This window comes from Mytilus trossulus, chromosome 7 (assembly GCF_036588685.1).
Source record: "Mytilus trossulus isolate FHL-02 chromosome 7, PNRI_Mtr1.1.1.hap1, whole genome shotgun sequence".
Lineage (NCBI taxonomy): Eukaryota > Metazoa > Mollusca > Bivalvia > Mytilida > Mytilidae > Mytilus > Mytilus trossulus.
Genome location: NC_086379.1, coordinates 9,978,487 through 9,998,842, shown reverse-complemented (window position 1 = coordinate 9,998,842; position 20,356 = coordinate 9,978,487). Strand labels below are relative to the sequence as shown.

The 20,356-nt window shown below is 32.0% G+C and overlaps 1 protein-coding gene across 1 annotated transcript; it reads left to right on the top strand.

Moving 5' to 3' along the window:
• Window positions 1-3,707: 3,707 nt before the first annotated feature.
• Window positions 3,708-19,761, top strand: LOC134724611 (zinc finger protein 112-like). The gene is made up of 4 exons (XM_063587738.1): window positions 3,708-3,739; window positions 12,829-13,148; window positions 14,850-15,329; window positions 16,188-19,761. Exons 2-4 carry the CDS (start codon window positions 13,022-13,024, stop codon window positions 18,050-18,052), a joined length of 2,472 nt encoding a protein of 823 aa, XP_063443808.1. The 5' UTR covers window positions 3,708-3,739; window positions 12,829-13,021; the 3' UTR covers window positions 18,053-19,761.
• The last annotated feature ends 595 nt before the right edge of the window (window positions 19,762-20,356 follow it).

Here is a 20,356-nt window from a genome sequence, read left to right as displayed (position 1 = left end):
TTGATGGTCGTTTTGGTTTTAAAGAAGGTCCATAGATCATCGACAGTTATATTTGTCTTGTTTGCTTTCAAATAATCATATATAAGGGTGAGATCTTTCTCTATGTTCTCCCAGTTTTCTTTTTTGTATATTAGTGATTTATGTGGTTGTTGTTTTGATGTTGGTATGGCAAAGTTGATTTCACAAAGGACAATGTCATGGTCGCGTCCTCCAATAGGTTGGAGGGATTTAACTCTTTTCACAAAGGATGGATTTGTAATGCACATTAAATCTAAAGTTCTATCATTTCTGGTTTTCTTGTTAATTACTTGTGCAAGGATATTAATTAGGCGTCAAATCCATTTACTTGTGATGATGTGTATTTATTTGATACTGCTAGTGGTGCTCCTCCATATCCGTCTTTTCTATTTTTATTGTATACGGTCACGTGTACTTAGATGGCGATATATACTCGTATGGTGATATAGTATTTGAGAGCCAGGTTTCTGTGCCATAAATTATGTCTGGTTCACAAGATTCAATTATTTGTTCTATTTCAGTTTTGTTTTGTTTTTCATAGACTTAAAATTACTGGTAGTGTCTCAGTGGTGTTTTACCTGGATTCGGTTTGTTTTTGTTAATTCTGTATTTATCCTGGTTTTTTTTTATTAGGGTGAAGATGTAAATTTTGGAGGGCTGATGTTATCCAACCAATTGGCTCATTCATACAGATCATTACTTACGTCTGATTCTGAATAACTGTTTGGTATCTAAATTGTGGTGTTGAAAAAGGTTGTGGAAAAAATTGGCATGCGCCGTGGTGCCACAGTTGATGCATTCCCATGATATGTTACTCTTTTGTCTTTGTCTAGATTTTGTATAGCCCCTCTTTAAAAAGTGGTGGTATAATGATTTTTCTCTGTCTGTCCATCAGACCATCAGACCATCCGTCTGTAGATTCAGTACGTCCGTCCCATGCATAGCATTTTTGTCGCATCTGTTATCAGGAAACTACATTACAGGGATATCTGAAATGTGGGTTCAGTGTTTATATGCGTCACAATTGATGCGTTTCCAGATTCATCACTCAACAACATCCTGTTTACTTTATACTTTGAGCGAGGCAGAGGTACCATAAGTGAGCAGTAGCTCACAGATTCAACTGTTCGTTTTGCTTTAGTTATCGAGCTAATATTAGGTTTTTTATATATTACATATTCGTGTACGCATTTCGTACTTATCCCAGGATGACTTCCTTCTGAATCTCGCAGATTGCGGGACATTCGTGCCCTTTTTTTTAAACATCAAAACGAAAAATGCTGAATGTCCATCAGCTAATATTACAGACATATTCGTGTTAATGATATAAATACACACTGCACATACGGTATATGCTTTGTTACAGGCTGATACTCTGACAAGTTGCTAAATGTGCTAGCTCCCAAAAATGCAGGAAGATAAGTGACCCTTCCTTTAAATTATTCTTACTCCTTAATTGACAAATAAAGTCTGTTCTGACGCTCAAATGTCGCATTACTGTGTAGTAGCAGGGGGGAAACATTTCAACGTTTTTGGTTTTAAAATATAGTAAGCTATGATCAGGACGAGGACTCACTGTGTCCAGCGCCCTAGACCCCACAGCCAACCAGGCTATGAAATAAATCTTTCGTCAGTTGAGTAATGCCTTTCCTCGTCGTCTTTATGTGGAATTGTTACACATATCAGTTCGCAATGTAGACTCGTTATCATAATTCAAAGTAGAATTAAAAAACTACGACATTCGAAATGAGAATCAATCTAATTTAAAACATTATGTATATGGTCCAAGAAAATTAAATATAATATTAACCCAATTTAGATGTTCGTCATCTTTCTTGAATTCTGACTTGTTTAGAGCTCCCATTATAGCTGACCCAACATTTAAAGTGGTTTGGATATTGAGGACATGCACCATTTTTTTCTTTGATTGTCCTTTCTATTTAAATGAAAGGGCTATTATGTTTAATAGTCTCAGCTGGCTTCCCGAAGCCTTTGATTTGGGCTTAAAACTACTGGGTTTTTTTGGAAAAGACACTCTTTCCTATGATCAAAATGTGCAAATTGTTAAACAAGTATTCAATTTTATAAAGAGATCAAAACGATTCCTCGTAGTATAGTATGACATAGGTAAAACGCACATCATCATCATTATCATCATATCCTAATCTCTGTCGTTCTTTCCTCATTCCCTTTACTTTTTTCAGTATAGATAAGTAATATTTATGTTGTTTATATTATATGATGCATGCTCACGTTCAATTTGTATTGTTATACATATTGTATTGTGGAGAAGACTTTATAAGTATGTTTTACTTGTGTCTGATCCCTTTTTTGCTTTGACCAAATAAAACATGTTTAAACTAAACTAAAAAAATGCTTTTTTACAAAAAAATGTGTTGTATCACTTGGAATGTTTTCCCATACAAGTGATAGTCATTACATTGGGGGTGACTCCTCATTATTTTAGGGGTGGTCCCTCATTTGATGGGCTGTTTCCAACCTGTAGTACAACGTTATGTGATTGCAATGTTAATTTATTTATTTATGAAATGCACATGTATACCCATGGGGGTTGAAGGCATAAACAAACAATACAATACAATATACACAATGGAAAAAATAACAAAACATCATATATAAAGTGATAAAACAGTAATATTTATGCAGGCGTTGTGTCCACTCCCCTTAGTGCAAATGACTTTTTAATGAACGGAACAGTAAGCTACCGTGATAATATAAAATGAAGATAGAATTAATTGTAATCTATCTGTTTCAGATAATTTTAAGTATTCTGGACATATATTATTTATATCTTTTTCAAGCTGATTACGTAAAGATTTATTAATTTTACATTTTAAGAAAACGTGGTTTTCATCTTCAACCGCATTTAAATTACAATATTTACATATTCTATTTTCTCTTTGAATTCTTTTATATCTACCCCTCTCTATTTCCAAGAAATGGTCACTTACTCGCATTTTACATAATAATTTTCTATTTTCAAAAATATTTTTAGAAATGTATTTGTCTATTTCATATTTTGTTTTTATTTTACTGTACATACAAGAATATTTTACTGGTTTCATTAGTTAATTTTATTTGTTTAAAGGAAATATTTTCAAAGCTATCTTTTAGTTCTTTTTTGATATTTTTTGAGAATGAACTCTTTTCTTGTTTATAGTTTATATCCTGTATTTTATTTATGTCTATTGTATTTACATTGGCTATATTTTCTACATATTATGACTTATGAGAACCATGAAAATATACCGTTAGTGCTAATTAGCCATTTAGATAATCAGAAAGCATCATATGATAAAGGGTTATTTTCATCACTAGAAAATTCAAATTATTGCTTCAATCAGAGACATATAATAAAATTGTATTATATGTCTCTGCTTTAATGATTGTACTTTAATAAAGACATCTATGGGATACTGAGCTAGTTCTGCTCATTCTTGCAGCTATATTGACAGATTGTTTACGAAGTCCCAGTATATATTTGCAAAATTTTAAATGCGTCTTCTCGACTTGGCTACTATCAATCATTGCTAGAATATCAAATTTACTCATGTCTTTAATTTGTGCTTGTCTTTCAGCTCTCCATTATTTTTTCATAAAAATTCATATAAGATTAATGCGATTACGGAACTATTCCGGAAACGACTTCACATTTATGTGTGGATGAAATGCAGTTGCACCAGTTGCACGTCAGCCTCAGGTCAGTCAGGGGTACTACTTGTACAAGTGTATTTTATTTACTTGAAGAAGTAAAAAAATATATACATATATAAGTAAATAAATAATGTTTAAATAATCTCCCCTTCATTTTCTCAAAAATTTACTTGTATAAGTAAATTTTTCTTACAATCCAACAAAAATCCTCAAGTTTTGAGATGTAAAATCATGCCTTTAATGATTTTTCCGAGGTTTGCTCAAATTTTTTAATTAAAGTTCAATGTTTCATCTCATTAGTTCAACAAAGAAACTGATTGCGCAAAGATCTTAAGTATTTGCGCAAGGCCTTCAAAAATTGCTCCTTGGGGGCTTGTAAATGAGCAGTGTTCTGAAGATAACAGACAAATGGGATTTTCATTGTCCATGAAATTGCACTGAAATGATTAGTAAAGACATCTGCAAAGAGCAGATAATTTAAAATTTTATTAGAGCAAAGAAATCCAAAGATTTCAATAAAAGAAGATAGGATGACTTTTTTACTTCTACAAGTAAAAAAATCTGAATGTCTAAGGGACATAACTCAGCCAATATTTTTTTTTACCTATACAAGTAAATAAAATTCACTTGTATAAGTAGCGTACAAATTTACTTATATGTGTATATTTATTTTTACTACTTCAAGTAAATAAAATACACTTGTACAAGTAGTACCCCTGACTGCAGGTAATAGGTCTCAAAACAAGGTCAACAGATACCAGACACAAAATGTAGTTGCAAAGGAAGTTTCTGTCATCATTACACAATATATATGTAACATTTGCATTGAAATTGGAGATAACTCTGCAAAAAAGGCAAACATATCTTGTCTGGCAAAACAGCCATTTGAAGTCAGAGTAATCTCGGACTAAATTGATACAAACTTATAAAGGTGTCAGACCACCAATTAAAAATCCCTATCCGTTCAACCAAATTTTGCAATTTTCACAGCTTTCTAAATATTTTACCTTAAGTTTAACTTCATAGAAACCAGGTATATCCTGAATTGTACATGTATCAGCATTCTACATGCCAATTTTCACCATACCTTTAAAGCCTTACAAATTAACTGACCATCAAACAGAGATACTCAAAAAAACAAACCTGGTTTTCTGAAAATCTAAAATTAGTATACTATGGAGCGCATTAATCCTCAATTTTTAATGCAAACTCATAGACAAGTAAATTTTGGCTCAAAATGATCTAGATATATGTCTCTTTCACCAAAAGTTTCATTTCTGCATATTTGTTGGTTAGTTTAAGTAAACAAGTACATCAAAAGCACTATTTTGTGTCAGAGTAGGGCTACTTTAATATACGTTCTAAATTGGAGGGAGTAATTGGTGGTCTGACACCTTATAACTGTACCTGATTTTTAATATTTTAGCCCTCTTTCCAGTATAATAAACAACTCTGCAGGTGTTTTCATATCTTTTATCAAGCTACAACCTAGATTTCGTAATTAAAATTAGTTGACCATTTATTAAATTTTTCAACATGTCAAATACATGTAAAGAATTTCAAATTTAAGAAAATTCATTGAGCTAATATTCTTATTTAAGTGGTTTAAAGTTTCTTTAAACAAGGTAGATGCTGAACAAATATAATTTACAAACATAAACAATGCCAAATTTTCACAATATTTTTCAAAATGGTCACAAACTGAACAGCAAAGGACAAGATACGATAAGGCAGGTTTTGGGCCCCCCAATTTTTAAATTTTGTTTTGGAAAGCTACTTATTACATTAAAATATTCCCTTAGGTTTGAAGTTTGTTTGGGTGAACTTCGAAAACCATTAATTTTAGAAAATGGGTGAGGTGAGGTGGGTAAAAGGGTATCAAAAACATCAAAAGAAGGAAAAATATAATGATTTTTGGCCATTGTTTCTTAAAATATAATAACGTGTGTCAAAATGACCTGGCCAGAAAAAATTATGGCGATTTAGAAGACATCAAAAACAGTTCTCATGAATAAAAAATATCCAAGGTCACGTTGTCGCCGTCACTAAAAAAATAAAAATTTGTTGTAAAATCACTCGCTATATGAATAATGATTACAATATTTGAAAAATAACAGAAAGTTAACCTTCCCCTCACCTCACCCAGTTGCTAAAATTAGTGGTTAGTGGAATAAAATTGAGAAAGGAAATGGTGAATGTGTCGAAGGACAACAACCCGACCATAGAGCAGACAACAGCCGAAAGCCACCAATGGGTCTTCAATGTAGCGAGAATTCCTGCACCCGTTGAAGTTCATCCAAACAAACTTCAAACCTCAGGGAATATTTTAACATAATAAATAGCTTTCCAAAACAGAATTTGAAAAGAATGAAAAAAATACATTTGCAGGGGGCCAAAAACAGGCCTTGTACTTGGTCCATGTGGTGGTCCGAGTACACAGTTATTGTCCTTTGATTTTCGTTGTCCACGAATATAGTCCTTAGTGTGGACAGTGTGTTACTTGCCAATTTTTGTTATACCCCTTCCAAATTTATTTCTCCATGTTTTATGCCTCATATAGCAAGTTGGGGGGTGAAATGACACTGTAAAAAAATTTGGGTCATAAATATTAATGTAAAGTAGTGATTAGGCCCAGCTGAAAAAGGTCAAAAATTAGCACTTCGGAAGCTGTCAAAAGATTTCAAGACCCCCTTAACATAAAATTGTCCATATTTTGAGTTAGAGCTGATGAAGTTTTCTATAATTTTGATATAATTTGTCCCAAAAGTAGTACAACACACTGTAAAAATATTATTGAGAAAGCGCAGGTGGGATTTTTTTAATTTTAATTTATTGTCTAAAAGAAATGCACTACGAAATAACTGTGTACTCGGACCTAAGAGGTGAAATCAGGAAATATAGAATCTGTACTTTGGCAACTTCCCTGAATGATTTGATGGTGTCAATTTGTCAAATAGCATAAAACTAAAGGATTTAAACTTTTATTTGATAGAATTTTGGCAAAAATGACCAATTTTGGCATTATATGGTCAAAATAAGCATTTCATAGCTTTTTTCAATTTTGATGCATAATTGGCATTCTGACTTTCTATCTGACATGTTTTCATTTGTCAATTTTTGTGTTTCTATGCTTTAATCCAGTTGTATTACTCATGTGTGAACTCTGAATCTACAGAAAAGAAGATTATCTCAGACAATATGAGCAAAATGTGTTGTATAAATGACCCTCGTCTAACGCCCTGTTTGGATCAAGTTAAATGTGAGGAGCATGGCACATAAAAGTTGAAGTCCATAATAGAGACCTCACTAAATTTGTATAAAAAGCACTCAACAATGTCTTTTGTACCTGTTTCATTTCACATAATATCTTTCTTTACTTCTGTAGGATAGCATGTGGTTCAAATATAAGCCTGTTGAGACTAAAATTGCATGCAAGTTTTTCACTAAAAAGTGAAAAATCTTTGTATCAGACCATACTGTCTGCTAAAAAAGTTGAATGTAAGAGCCTTTTTGTGCTCAGGTTTATTGTATCATGTCACCTGAGTATAGAAATGATAGAGAAGACACAAATTTTTATTTCCTATAGCTTCAATATGCATTTTTAAATGTAACTATGTGCTACGGCCTAAATTGACCCTAAATTATTTTTAGTCTTACTTGGCCTAAGACCCTTTTAAACTAGTATAATATGTTATTTGTAAGTTTTCTTTCCATTTAAAGTACATTAAATACATATGTAAGGATTATTTATAATCAAAAAGCTTTACAAATTTAAAATTGCTGGAAAATATAACATCTTCATGTAAGGCCCCCCTTCATTGGAAAACCTCCATTTTTAGGCACAGGCTCATATAAATTTGACTTTTGAATAATTATGCTAAGTCTGATAAATCAAATGAGTACTCTATTGCTTTAGATACATGATATATTATATATTAAGGCATTTTAAAAGTATTTTTTTGCAATATTTTAATTTTAAAAGCCCCAAATGTTGATAGTTGAAATTTCTCAATTTTAACGTCTAAATTTAACACGCAAAGTTGAATATAGAATTAATCATATTGTCTATAATATATATCCTATTGCTATGAAACTTTGTAAGCAGTCTTATAATATATTAAGCTTTAGTCATACCAAGTTTTATTAAGATTGGTCAACTTTTTCTATCCTATTAGGTCCGAGTACACAGTTATCGTCCTTTGATTTTCGTTGTCCACGAATATAGTCCTTAGTGTGGACAGTGTGTTACTTGCCAATTTTTGTTATACCCCTTCCAAATTTATTTCTCCATGTTTTATGCCTCATATAGCAAGTTGGGGGGTGAAATGACACTGTAAAAAAATTTGGGTCATAAATATTAATGTAAAGTAGTGATTAGGCCCAGCTGAAAAAGGTAAAAAATTAGCACTTCGGAAGCTGTCAAAAGATTTCAAGACCCCCTTAACATAAAATTGTCCATATTTTGTGTTAGAGCTGATGAAGTTTTCTATAATTTTGATATAATTTGTCCCAAAAGTAGTACAACACACTGTAAAAATATTATTGAGAAAGCGCAGGTGGGATTTTTTTAATTTTAATTTATTGTCTTAAAGAAATGCACTACGAAATAACTGTGTACTCGGACCTGGTCCTTTGCAATTTCTGTGATGAAAAATGCACACAAAGAATTGAGATTACCCATAACACTTCAGTTTTGTACATTTTGTGAGCATAATATTATATAACATAGTCGAACACAAACTTATAACCCTGTCAAAGTATCATACTTTACATAAATTTTAAGAAAAGCAATAACAAAAAGGAAAAAAAAAAACTCATACTAGCAGAGTTATCTCCCCTTCCAATGTTAATTTCATTTGGAAATTAATTATGAAAGATTTTTATACAGTGTTCACACTATGAAATCTTAACCTGGTCGAACCCTTCAACAAAAATAGACACGCATGCACAACATCTTGTAAACAGCGTCTGTGACAACAACCGAAATGAAAACCGCCATGGTACTGTTCTTCTTTCAGTTGTGACTGATACGGAAAAATTGGCGGAATATTACAAATTTAAAGCGAAACAATGTGTCCTCAGTACACAAATGCCCCACTCGCACTATCATTTTTAATGTTCAGTGGACCGTGAAATAGGGGTAAAATCTCATCAAAAACTACCTTGACCAAAAACTTTAACCTGAAGCGGGACAGACAGACGGACCGATGTATGAAAGGACGCACAGACCAGAAAACATAATGCCCCTCTACTATCGTAGGTGGGGCATAAAAATAGGTTTGCTAGGTTGAGAAGAATGAGAATGTATTTGATGGCAAGAAACAACTTATTATTGATGAATAGACTTTACAACCAGCAGAAAGGAGGATATGGAGCAAACCTCGTTCACGGAATTGGTAGGACTGTATAGTTCCAGGTTTTACTGAGAATGGATCCAAAACTTCAGAATCAACAAAGAAACATTTGATTTTTTAAAAGAAAATTTACATGATAAACCCTCCTTAAATGTCCTCCAGTTCATCATAATATCTACAAGTTGTTCTGCCATTTCCACTCTATTTATTTGCATTAAAGTAGTTTCTTTTAAGAGTTTTAATTCTCTGTCTACATTCCAGTGCAGTATGAAGATACCCCAAGCCACCCATTGTTCTTATAATTGAAGAAAATACATGGGTGTTTCTTGTTGAATTGTCCAATTCTGTCTGAATTTTCCCTTCTCCCCAGGTTGAAAGTAAAGCCTTCGTCTCCTGTCACTCCAGGTTAGACCTCTCTTTTTTGAAGAATTTTGTTCTGCATCCATATCTATATTCTGTATTGGCAATGACAGACGGCAGAAAACGTCACGTAAAGCTATGGCAACAACCCCACATTAACTCCACTTTGCGTTCACACTAGAATGTGGGGTAACTAATTCAGGTTCGCCCCACATTAACTCCACTTCAGATGAGGGGTAATTTTAATCCGGGTTCGCCCCAGTTTAACGTGTTCACACTATTAAAATTTAATCCGGATTAATTAATTTCGGGTCGAATTAAAAATGCATAGTGTGAACGGGGTATTAGTTTTCTTCAAGTTCGATTTTATGGGACTTTTTTCTGTGTATATTTGGGGCTTAATGATATTACAAAAATGTAGATAATAACTAAAACATTTTATGTTGCAATTAGTTTGAGGTTTAATCTTAGTTAGACTGGACTATCAACCATTTAGAAGAATCTAAGACAATTTTAAAAGGAAAGATTGGACATGTAGAGATTGTATGTTCAAATAATGGTACACTGCAATTATCATCAAAGAAAGTTTTAAATCTTCTGACGTTTTTTTTCCTTTCCAGCATTTCAACAAACTCTTTATTGTCTTCTATCATTTTTTCAGCTCTCTCTTTCCGAGACTCATAGCATATTTTAGTGAAATTTATATTGATATTACTGTTATAACTGCTGTATCTGACATCAGCATTGGTATTGTCTTTTTCATCTTCAAATGGCATTTAAGCAACCCTCCTCTTTCTGTATTGGTTACTGTAACTCAGTCTCTGTGTATTTTCTCTCATCTGCTTTAATTACCCATAACATTCATGTAGTAAAATTGATTATAATCAGGTTCCCCTATTAGCAATTTTTTATGTTTAGTGGTATTGATATCTTTTATTGTGAAAGATTAATTAAAAAATAAATACCAACAAATGCATATAATCTTAGTATACATGTACATGTACATGTATTATTAGAATATCTGTAAAAAATATACGATGACATACGTGTAAATGCCGAATTTACAGTATTAGAGTGTAATTGTTTTCTGGAATTTATTTTAAAATATCACAGATGATAATAAGTTTCGTATTTTTATTTTACCTAAATAGAATTATATTAGATTCAAACAATATTTTTAGGGGATCAGAGGCAGAATCTGTTTTTTTTTAATGTGGGTCTAGTTATCTTTAAAAGTTAAATAAGTGGAAATTATAGTTATTTTTCACTCAACAGAAGTGGGAAAAATATATTTTCCCTACATCCCACCTGGATTGGCCATAGAAACAAATATTTTTTTTAACCTCCATCTGAAAAATACTTTTTAGGTGTAATACCACCATTGATTTTCCCCTATTAGTCTTTGTTAAATTGGCACTTTAAAATAAAATGTACAGTATTTACCTTTATTTCCAGTGCTACAGTGAAAATTTCACACTACATTTCATTGCATATAAGAAAGTAACCATCACCGGAAGTAAACAACCTAATTTTTACACTGTTATAATTTACTGGTTACCTTAACTTTCCAAAATATTTTATAAGACCATCAAATCAAAAAGGGTATGATGCTTATGTTCTTATTCTTTACCTCAACCGAACATAAAACATTTATCAATATAATACAAAACTCTCACATGGGAGTAGCCACTTGCAAAAGTCAAGTGCATTTTATTCAGGTAATAAGTATACGTCATTAATTTTATATCAATGAAAATTATGAAAATTGTCTGTCTCTAACTAGCACTGCAACATCAATATTTGCGACTCTTCTTGGACTATCAACCTGTAAATAAATAATTTTCATTATTATTTATTTGGAAAAAAGCATCTAGAGCACTTGACTGCAATGAATCGAATGACTTTAACTACTATCAAACCACCCGTGCATATAATTTTTCCCGCATACTTTATATATCCAATCAAACAGACCTTTCTATAAATAGCATAAACACATGTTCCTTACCAAACAAAACAAGTGTATCGATATATGTACAACTTTGATAAATATAATTTCAGACACCCAACATACATGTTTATGAATTTTTTTTAAGTGCATTGAAATGCAGGGTTAATTTTCTACAACTGTCAAATTCAAGGGAATATTTTTTTAGATCTACTTTCGTATACAACCGGATATGGATATAGGAAGATGTGGTGTGAGTGCCAATGAGACAACTCTCCATCCAAATAACAATTTAAAAAGTAAACCATTATAGGTTAAAGTACATTACATACATTTGTACTGGTCATGATTTGGTGGTATTACACTTTTATAAGAAATATAAAAACCATGCAAAAACAAAACAAATCAAGAAACAGATTCTTCTCAATTTTTTTTTTTAATGAAGTGATATATCATTCAAGTAGAAAGGCAGCAAGTCATTGCAAGTGTACTTTATATAAACATATTACATTCTGATAGAAATTTGAAGAAAAAACTCTCTAAAATAAAATTGAGAATGGAAATGGGGAATGTGTCAAGGAGACAACAACCCAACCATATAACAGACAACAGCAGAAGGTCACCAATAGGTCTTAAATGACAATTTTTACATCATACGGTTACATTTACGACAAAATAAATGTCGATAAAAAACCTCCTGATCTGAGTCCTAATCTCCTGATCTGAGTTTCACAGCCCATCACATGTATGCTAAATTACTGAAATCTTCACAATTTTAGCATTTGAGTTAATTTTTAGCTCACCTGGCCTGACATGCCTGAAGTGAAAAATGTAAAACAATCTAAAGATAAAAATAAGGACCTGATTTAAGTTAAAACTAAAAAAGACTTTTTTAAGAGCAAAAATACAAATATGATATACAGCAACAAAAGACAACCAGTGAAATACAGTCCTCTCATTTGGAACAGCGAAATACAGAATGTAAATTTTGTAGCAGGGTTATATTAGTTAGAAGGCACCAACCCTTCCCTATCATGGAACAGATGCGTAATGGCACAAACCAAGAATAAACTAAGCAAAACCATAAACGGAAAACAAATATGAGTAACAGCAAAAAATGACAATCCCTCAATATTATTTGTCAATCAGAAGTTCTGACTTAGGACAGGCACATATAAAATGTGACAGGGTTAAACTATTGGCTTCCAACCCTCTCACCTCAACCACTGAATTGCAGATTTCTGACTTTAGACAGGCACATGTGTATGTTTCTTGCTTTAAAGAACTTCATTCAATTAAGGTGTTGATTGTCATGCAACCATTTTATCTCTACAATAAACATGTACCAAAATCAGAGGTCAATATCATACCTGAAATTATAGTTGCAGTACTTCATAAACTTCTGTTATTACTTATTACTCATTACAACTTTTAAACACTTCATTTTTTTTTATATATTTTATTTCATTTTTCCAGCTTACATTTGGCTTAGTGGTTTTAAAACACAAAAGAAAGGAGAGGAAAACAAAGAATAATGTAATGGAGGCGACAGACGAAGAATAATGTAATGGAGGCGACAGACGAACATCTATTGAAGTTAAGTTTTTAAGTCATTCAAATAAACTGCAGCTGTACTTCTGAGCTATGATATAAGAAGAAACAAACTACAATGGAGAAAAACATACCAATAGAATGGTCAGTTGGTGACTGTATTTGGGCCAAATTTTCTGGATACCCCTGGTGGCCATGTATGGTTACAAAAGAGGAACAAAGCAATGATTACACCAAGATCCATGGCAAGTAAATTTATTGTCAATAAAATATAGAATAGAAATGTAGAATACATGTATGCTAAAGAGACAACAACCCGACAAAAGAGCAGATAACGGCCATCAATGAATCTACACATATCGAGAAAATCCCGCACCCTGAGGTGGGCATCAGTAGGCCCTTAAATAAAAATGTGTAAAAATGACCACAACTTCTTTTAGACTGTTTGACAGAAGACTTTTGTATTCGGTAGAGAATACAGGGGTGGGGATATTTTGCTATGGTTTAAAATAGCAATTTAGTTGGCTTTTATCTTGAAAATTGTATTAAAGTGTTAACATCCAGTTAACATTTAGTTCTATAGTTAAGTCAAAGATAACTGAAATTGTCAACAGACACCTTTGTGGTTATTATGCCTTGAAATAATGATACTTGAGCAAATCTGACATGGGTAAAAATGTTCATCAGGTTAAGTTGAATCAGATAACCTGTTTTTGGGTTGCTGCCCCTGAATTGGTAATATTAAGGAAATTTTGCAGTTTTTGGTTATTATCTAATGTATCTCCCTCGTGCAAAGCTCTGATTCCTTTCACGGATTTGGCTATACTTTTTGGACCTTTTGGATTATAGCTCTTCATCTTTTATATAAGCTTTGGATTTCAAATATTTTGGCAACGAGCGTCACTGAAGAGACATGTATTGTCGAAATGCGCATCTGGTGCAAGAAAATTGGTACCGTTAATTTTATTACAACCACTGGGTTGATGCCTCTGCTGGTGAACTATTAGTCCCCGAGGGTATCACCAGCCCAGTAGCCAGTACTTCGGTACTGGCATGAAGATACAGATTTTTTTTTTGTGTTATTAAAATTTGCTGTTACAAAATATTAAAAATAGTCAAAAATTAAGGAATGTATCTCCCTCGTGCAAAGCTCTGATTCCTTTCACGGATTTGGCTATACTTTTTGGACCTTTTGGATTATAGCTCTTCATCTTTTATATAAGCTTTGGATTTCAAATATTTTGGCAACGAGCATCACTGAAGAGACATGTATTGTCGAAATGCGCATCTGGTGCAAGAAAATTGGTACGGTTAATTTTATTAGATACATTATAGCACCTAATAATATCTAATAATGCACAGTACATGTATCTAATACATGTACTATTAATTAAGATTTTAACCTTATTTTACATTATTTCCAAAGCATCAGTAAATTCAGGTGAGCGACACTGGCTCTTGAAAGTCTAGTTTTATTTAATCTGGATCAAACCTGGTCACAATCTGATATGTTTCACATATAAATGTATAATATACTCAGTATACATGTATGTACAATGTACTCAGTATATATACAATGTACTCAGTATATATAATGTACTCATATATATACAATGTACTCAGTATATATACAATGTACTCATTATATATACAATGTACTATAATAATGTACTCAGTATATATACAATGTACTCAGTATATGTACAATGAACTCAGTATATATATATATGTAAAATTATTTCCACTGTTGCTAAAGTGTAAAAAATTGAAAACAACACTTTATAAATTTCATGAGTCCGAGCCACTTTTTGGGTTTAAACTTTATGAGGCTATCTCAAAATTGAATATTTGAAAGCCAAGAATGTTTAAGATTGTATATTTTGGCATGATGACCAATTCAGGCTTATATATAGAAGCTGAAAGTTATAGAGTTCTATTTTATACAGGTAGATTTAGAATGTACCATGTACAGTATTTTGGTGATGGCTTTGAAACAGGTTGGGTGTACAGTAGCTCCACACTGAAGTTTGAAAGAATTAGCGCATTAAAGCAACATTCAAAGGACATGGTGAAATTTACAAGATTATTTGACGCATTGTTTAAGATCCCTTCACATTTGAAAACAGCTTTGAAAATTGCTATTCAGGAAGGGGAAATGTCCCTTCAGTTATGCACCAGTGCACGATTACTTAAGTATGGCTTAACCTATGAACCTATGCAAGATTTCAGTGAGAATATAAAAACTGAAATTGACAGAGAATCACGGTGTGTCAAGGATAAACAGAGTACATGTATAAGGAAAAGGAAAGCAAGTGATGACAACTTGCATAGTAGAACAAAATATAAAAGGAGTAAAATTTCAAATGTCCAAACTCTAGAACGTTTAAAGGAACAGATCATTCAGAAAATTGGAGGAAAGAAAAAAGGTAAATTGTAAAGTTTGAAAAATTTATTTTAAAACACAGGACATGATGATGTTATATCCTCTTTAGTGATCACTGTTATATCCTCTTCAGTGATCACTGTCAAATTGGAATGTTCAAGTGATTATTGTGCTAAAACAAATGACAAAAGATACCAAACAGACAGTCAAAAATCCTAAAGAAAAACTTACACTATCATGACATAAACCCACCAAAAAATTATGGAAAGACTAACAAATAAAACACTAGTTTTTACACTAGTCATTTTGGGGACCCTTTATAGCTTGATGTTTCATGTGTTTGGGGTGTGAGCCAAGGCTCCTTGTGGAAGACTACTTTGACCTATAATGGATACCTTTTAGAGGCTGTGACTTGGATGAAGAGTTTTCTCATTGGCACTCATACCACATCTCCTTATATCTAAAACAAATTATAAACATGAAAAAACTAAAGACTTGCCACACAAACCCCACCAAAAAAGTAAAAACCACTGTTGATCTTAGGCACTCCAGAAAGGTCAGTATATTCTGCTTCACATTTGACACTCATCATGTTGCTAACAGAAGAAACAAATTTAACATGTTCAATGCTGCTACAATCCAGGACAAGAATATCACACTCTATGTAATGGTAGATTCTACAATGTATATAATTTATGCTTATTGCGGATAGATTTTTCTTTTATCAGTCAAACTATATATGTCACAAGTGGACAGATTTCAACAAATGACATTTTTAACTTGACATTTTATAATATATATATGGATCCCACATGATAGTTTACCAGAAGCAAAGAAACATAAGGAAGAATAGTGTAAATATTTCACTGCCAGGTTATTAAATAGCTTTTTTCTATTGTAGATGATCATTTGTCTTTCAACTTAGCTGATAATTTGTCATTTGATGAAGAGCACATTAGTTCTATTGGACCACAAGATGCAAACAGCAGTTCTATTGGACCACAAGATGCACGCAGCAGTTCTATTGTACCACAAGATGCACACAGCAGTTCTATTAGACCACAAGATGCACACAGCAGTTCTATTGGACTACAAGATGCACACAGCAGTTCTATTGGTCCACAAGATGCACACAGCAGTTCTATTGGACCACAAGATGCACACAGCAGTTCTATTGGACCACAAGATGCACACAGTAGTTCTATAAGACCACAAGATGCACACAGCAGTTCTATTGGACCACAAGATGCACACAGCAGTTCTGTTTCTATTTTCCAAGAGGAGGAATTTAAACCTGATTGTTTTGTAAATGAATTTATTATTTGTGAACCAATATCTTCAAAATTATCATTTGGAGAAACTGAAGAAAATCTATATAAAGACAGTTACACTCATCATTCTCGTTCTGAATCTGAAAACCGTACATTCTTGTCAATAGGCCATCAATTGGATTTAGAAAATAACCATTTCAATTCTAAATTTGAATATCAAAACAATGATAATGTATGTTCTTGGCATTCAGTAGACATTCCAAATGGAAGTTGTTGTGGTTCCAATTGTGAATCTAATAATCACAATTACTCAGCTTCCTCTAGATGTTACAAATCTGGTTACTCTTTAAAGAAATCTTGTTCTGAATTAGATAATCGTAACATTACAGCAGTGTCTTCTAAGAATTATTTAGACCTGGGAAATAACAATATTAAATTAGAAAATCAGAACATTAAAGTAGCCTCTTATGAAGATTTCCTTGACTTCATAAATGAACAGTATGTATCAAAAAATCTAAACAGTTTGGGAGAAACTAGTAAGGATTATTTAGAATTTAGAAATAAAAATACTGAATGGATGAATAAAAACATACCAGATGTATCTTCTTGGAAGAGTCTAGACATTAAAAACAATGATTGCAAATCTAATAGAAGAAACATACCAGATGTGTCTTCTTGGAAGAATCTAGACGTTAAAAACAATGATTGCAAATCTAAGAGTGGAAACGGAACAGATGTGTCTTCTTTGAAAAATCTAGACGTTAAAAACAATGATTGCAAATTTAAAAGTCAAAACAGGCCAGATGTACATGTACCTTCTGAGGATTATCTAGCATGTCTAAACTTAAAAAACAATGATTTCAAATCTAAAAGTCGAAACGTAACAGTTGTATCTTCTAAGGAGAATCAAGACTTAAAAAATGATGATTACAAATCTAAAAGTAAAAAAGGAACAGATGTACCTTCTAAGGCGAATCTAGACTTGAAAAACAATGTAAAAGAATCTGAATGTCAAAATGGAACAGATATATCCACTAAGGATTATCTAGAATTTAAAAAAAATGAAAACAAATCTAAAAGAGAGAAAGAAACTGATGTAGCCCGAATCAGTAATCTTAATCTAAAAGATGATAATAACAATTCCAGTTCTGCATCAAAAAATTGTAGCTGCATTGTATGTGGAAAAACCTTAAAGAAACCTTGTAATTTGAGACTTCATATGAGAACACACACTGGAGAAAAACCTTATGTTTGTGACATCTGTGATAAGGGTTTCTCCCAATCCTGTGGACTTAATACACACAAACAGTTAAAGCATTCAAAGGACAAATCTTACGTCTGTGATTTGTGTGGTAAAACATTTGCCATCAGAAGTTATTTGGACCTGCACTCTAGAACTCATACCAAAGAGAAGCCATATCATTGTGAAATATGTTTGAAATCATTTACACAAAGATCCTCATTAACAACACATTATAAAACACATAAAAAATGAACTTCATACCTGTAATACCTGTATTGAGGAATGCAATGATTGTTCTCATATTTACATGTATAAATTTATTGTTAACCTTGGAAAAGGTCATGCATCTTAGTTTCTCAGGACTTGAATAGAATCTTTTCTTTTATTTTCCTCAAACTGAAGAAAATGTATATATTTTTTTTGCAATAAGCTTAAGATCTTTAAGTTACCATCCTTATTTTTCAAAAATAATCAATTCAGAATGCAACAATTTTGAATAAATTAAATTAGGGAAATTGTTTTATCTATTATTGATTGTTTTAAATGAGTCCATAAATCAATTACTTTATAACAAATTCATGATGGATTCACATTCTCTTTTTCTTGCTACTAAATTAAAGGGTATGATTACATTGATTTACAATACTAAATAGTCAAATTATCTCCCCCTTGATTGAAACCTTTCTTTAGAAGTTATCACTACTCTTATTTGGAAATATTTGAGCCAAAGTTATCTCCCTAGTAAAAATGATTTACTTTTCTTTTCAACAGTTGTAGTTGATATTTTTCTTAAAACTATTGATTAAATAAGATAAAAATATTGAAGCAAGTTTCCATTGTTAGGTGACCAACAAATATTATTTTTAGCAGGGTGCTTCAAATTTTATCAAATGTTATTGAAAGGACATTACATGTAACTGGGGTTTACATATTTAATACTTTATTACTGCATTTATGTCTTGAGACGATTGGAAGCAAAGCTTTGTCATTTAATTTTTATTCACTTTTAGAAGATTTATTATGCCCCCTTTTTTTTTTAAATACAAAAAATTTTGGGGGTGGGTCAATACACAACAGCATAGTGTATTTCACAAAAGCAAAAAATTGAGAATAAATTCAAATCATATTTGTCTTATAGTCTGTGACTACAGTTATTCTGTGTCAGAAACCTATTATGGTTACAATCCAAATTCAAACCTGTATCAAGCATGAATAAATATATTGTATATAGATATAGGAAGATGTGGTGTGAGTGCCAATGAGACAACTCTCCATCCAAATAACAATTTTAAAAAAAAGTAAACCATTATAGGTCAATGTACAGCCTTCAACACGGAGCCTTGGCTCACACAGAACAACAAGCTATAAAGGGCTCCAAAATTACTAGTGTAAAACCATTCAAACGGGAAAACCAACAGTCTAATCTATATAAAAAGAAACGAGAAACGAGAAACACATATAAATTACATAAACAAACTACAACTACTGTACATCAGATTCCTGACTTAGGACAGGTTCAAACATGTGTCCATTTTTGCAACAACAGTTCAGTGTTGGACCTATAATTAGATGTAGTCCTAAAGTTCAACAATGTTTTGTTAACTCATTTGGTAGTCAAGTTTATTTCAAATTTGTTATAAAATTTACTCTTTTTTTTTAATTGTCAAATTAAATTTCACACGGTTGCATGTTGAAGTCGTGATTTGATATACATCAGCCTCAATTCGCATATATATGTATAGTCAGAGATCAAAGTGGTTCACAACTTGAAAATTCCACTATAAATTTATTAAACACTTTTTTCTCTCACAAATTCTCTCAAATGTCATTTCTTGTACAAATTAAATGAATAATTTTGTTAAATACTCAAATGTCTGCAGTTTCACATAATACTTGCGTTTTGCTTTGAATTATGATTTTAAGGTAATTAATGTTTAAAGGGTCCTGCACGAAAAGCATGTTGATTGGTTATAAAATAACACTTAATTTCAATACGTGTGTCTAAATAATGATTTTTTTCAGCTATTGAATATTATAATGTATATTTAGAAATTAGAATATGTCATGGTAACAATAAATGACTATAGACATCTTTTGAATGTTTAAATATAAAATCTTAAGATTTGTTTTTTTCTTTGTGTCTTGAACAAAGGGACAGATGGTCAGATGTTTAACAATATGCCCCCAAACTACTAGGAGTCTGTAAAAACAGTTATAGTCAAATGTCTATTAATATTTTTTGCAGTTTTAAATGAGACTTTACTTTGGTAAGATAATGCATATATACAAGTTCATTTATTGATCTTAAAACTTTGCCAAAGTGAGTCATCTGTGCAGTGTCTGTACATCTTCATCATAAAAAGGGCAGTAAAATGGACTGTCCTTTTTTTGTTTCTTTTTCTTTCTTTTTATAGGCCCGTCGTCTTTTAGACGGGACGTATTATGGTATACCGTTGTCCGTCCGTCTGTCCGTCCGTCCGTCTTCCACACTTCGGACAATAACTAGAAAACACTTTCACCAATTTCCATGAAACTTAAGTGTATTGTTTATATCTA

Excerpts from the sequence above, each read along its gene's own strand:
- LOC134724611 (XM_063587738.1), top strand. The coding sequence starts at position 13,022 with ATGGAGAAAAACATACCAATAGAATGGTCAGTTGGTGACTGTATTTGG. Across the intron at positions 13,149-14,849 it reads TGATTACACCAAGATCCATG|GTAGATTTAGAATGTACCAT; the intron begins GCAAGTAAATTT and ends TATTTTATACAG. Across the intron at positions 15,330-16,187 it reads AATTGGAGGAAAGAAAAAAG|ATGATCATTTGTCTTTCAAC; the intron begins GTAAATTGTAAA and ends TTTCTATTGTAG.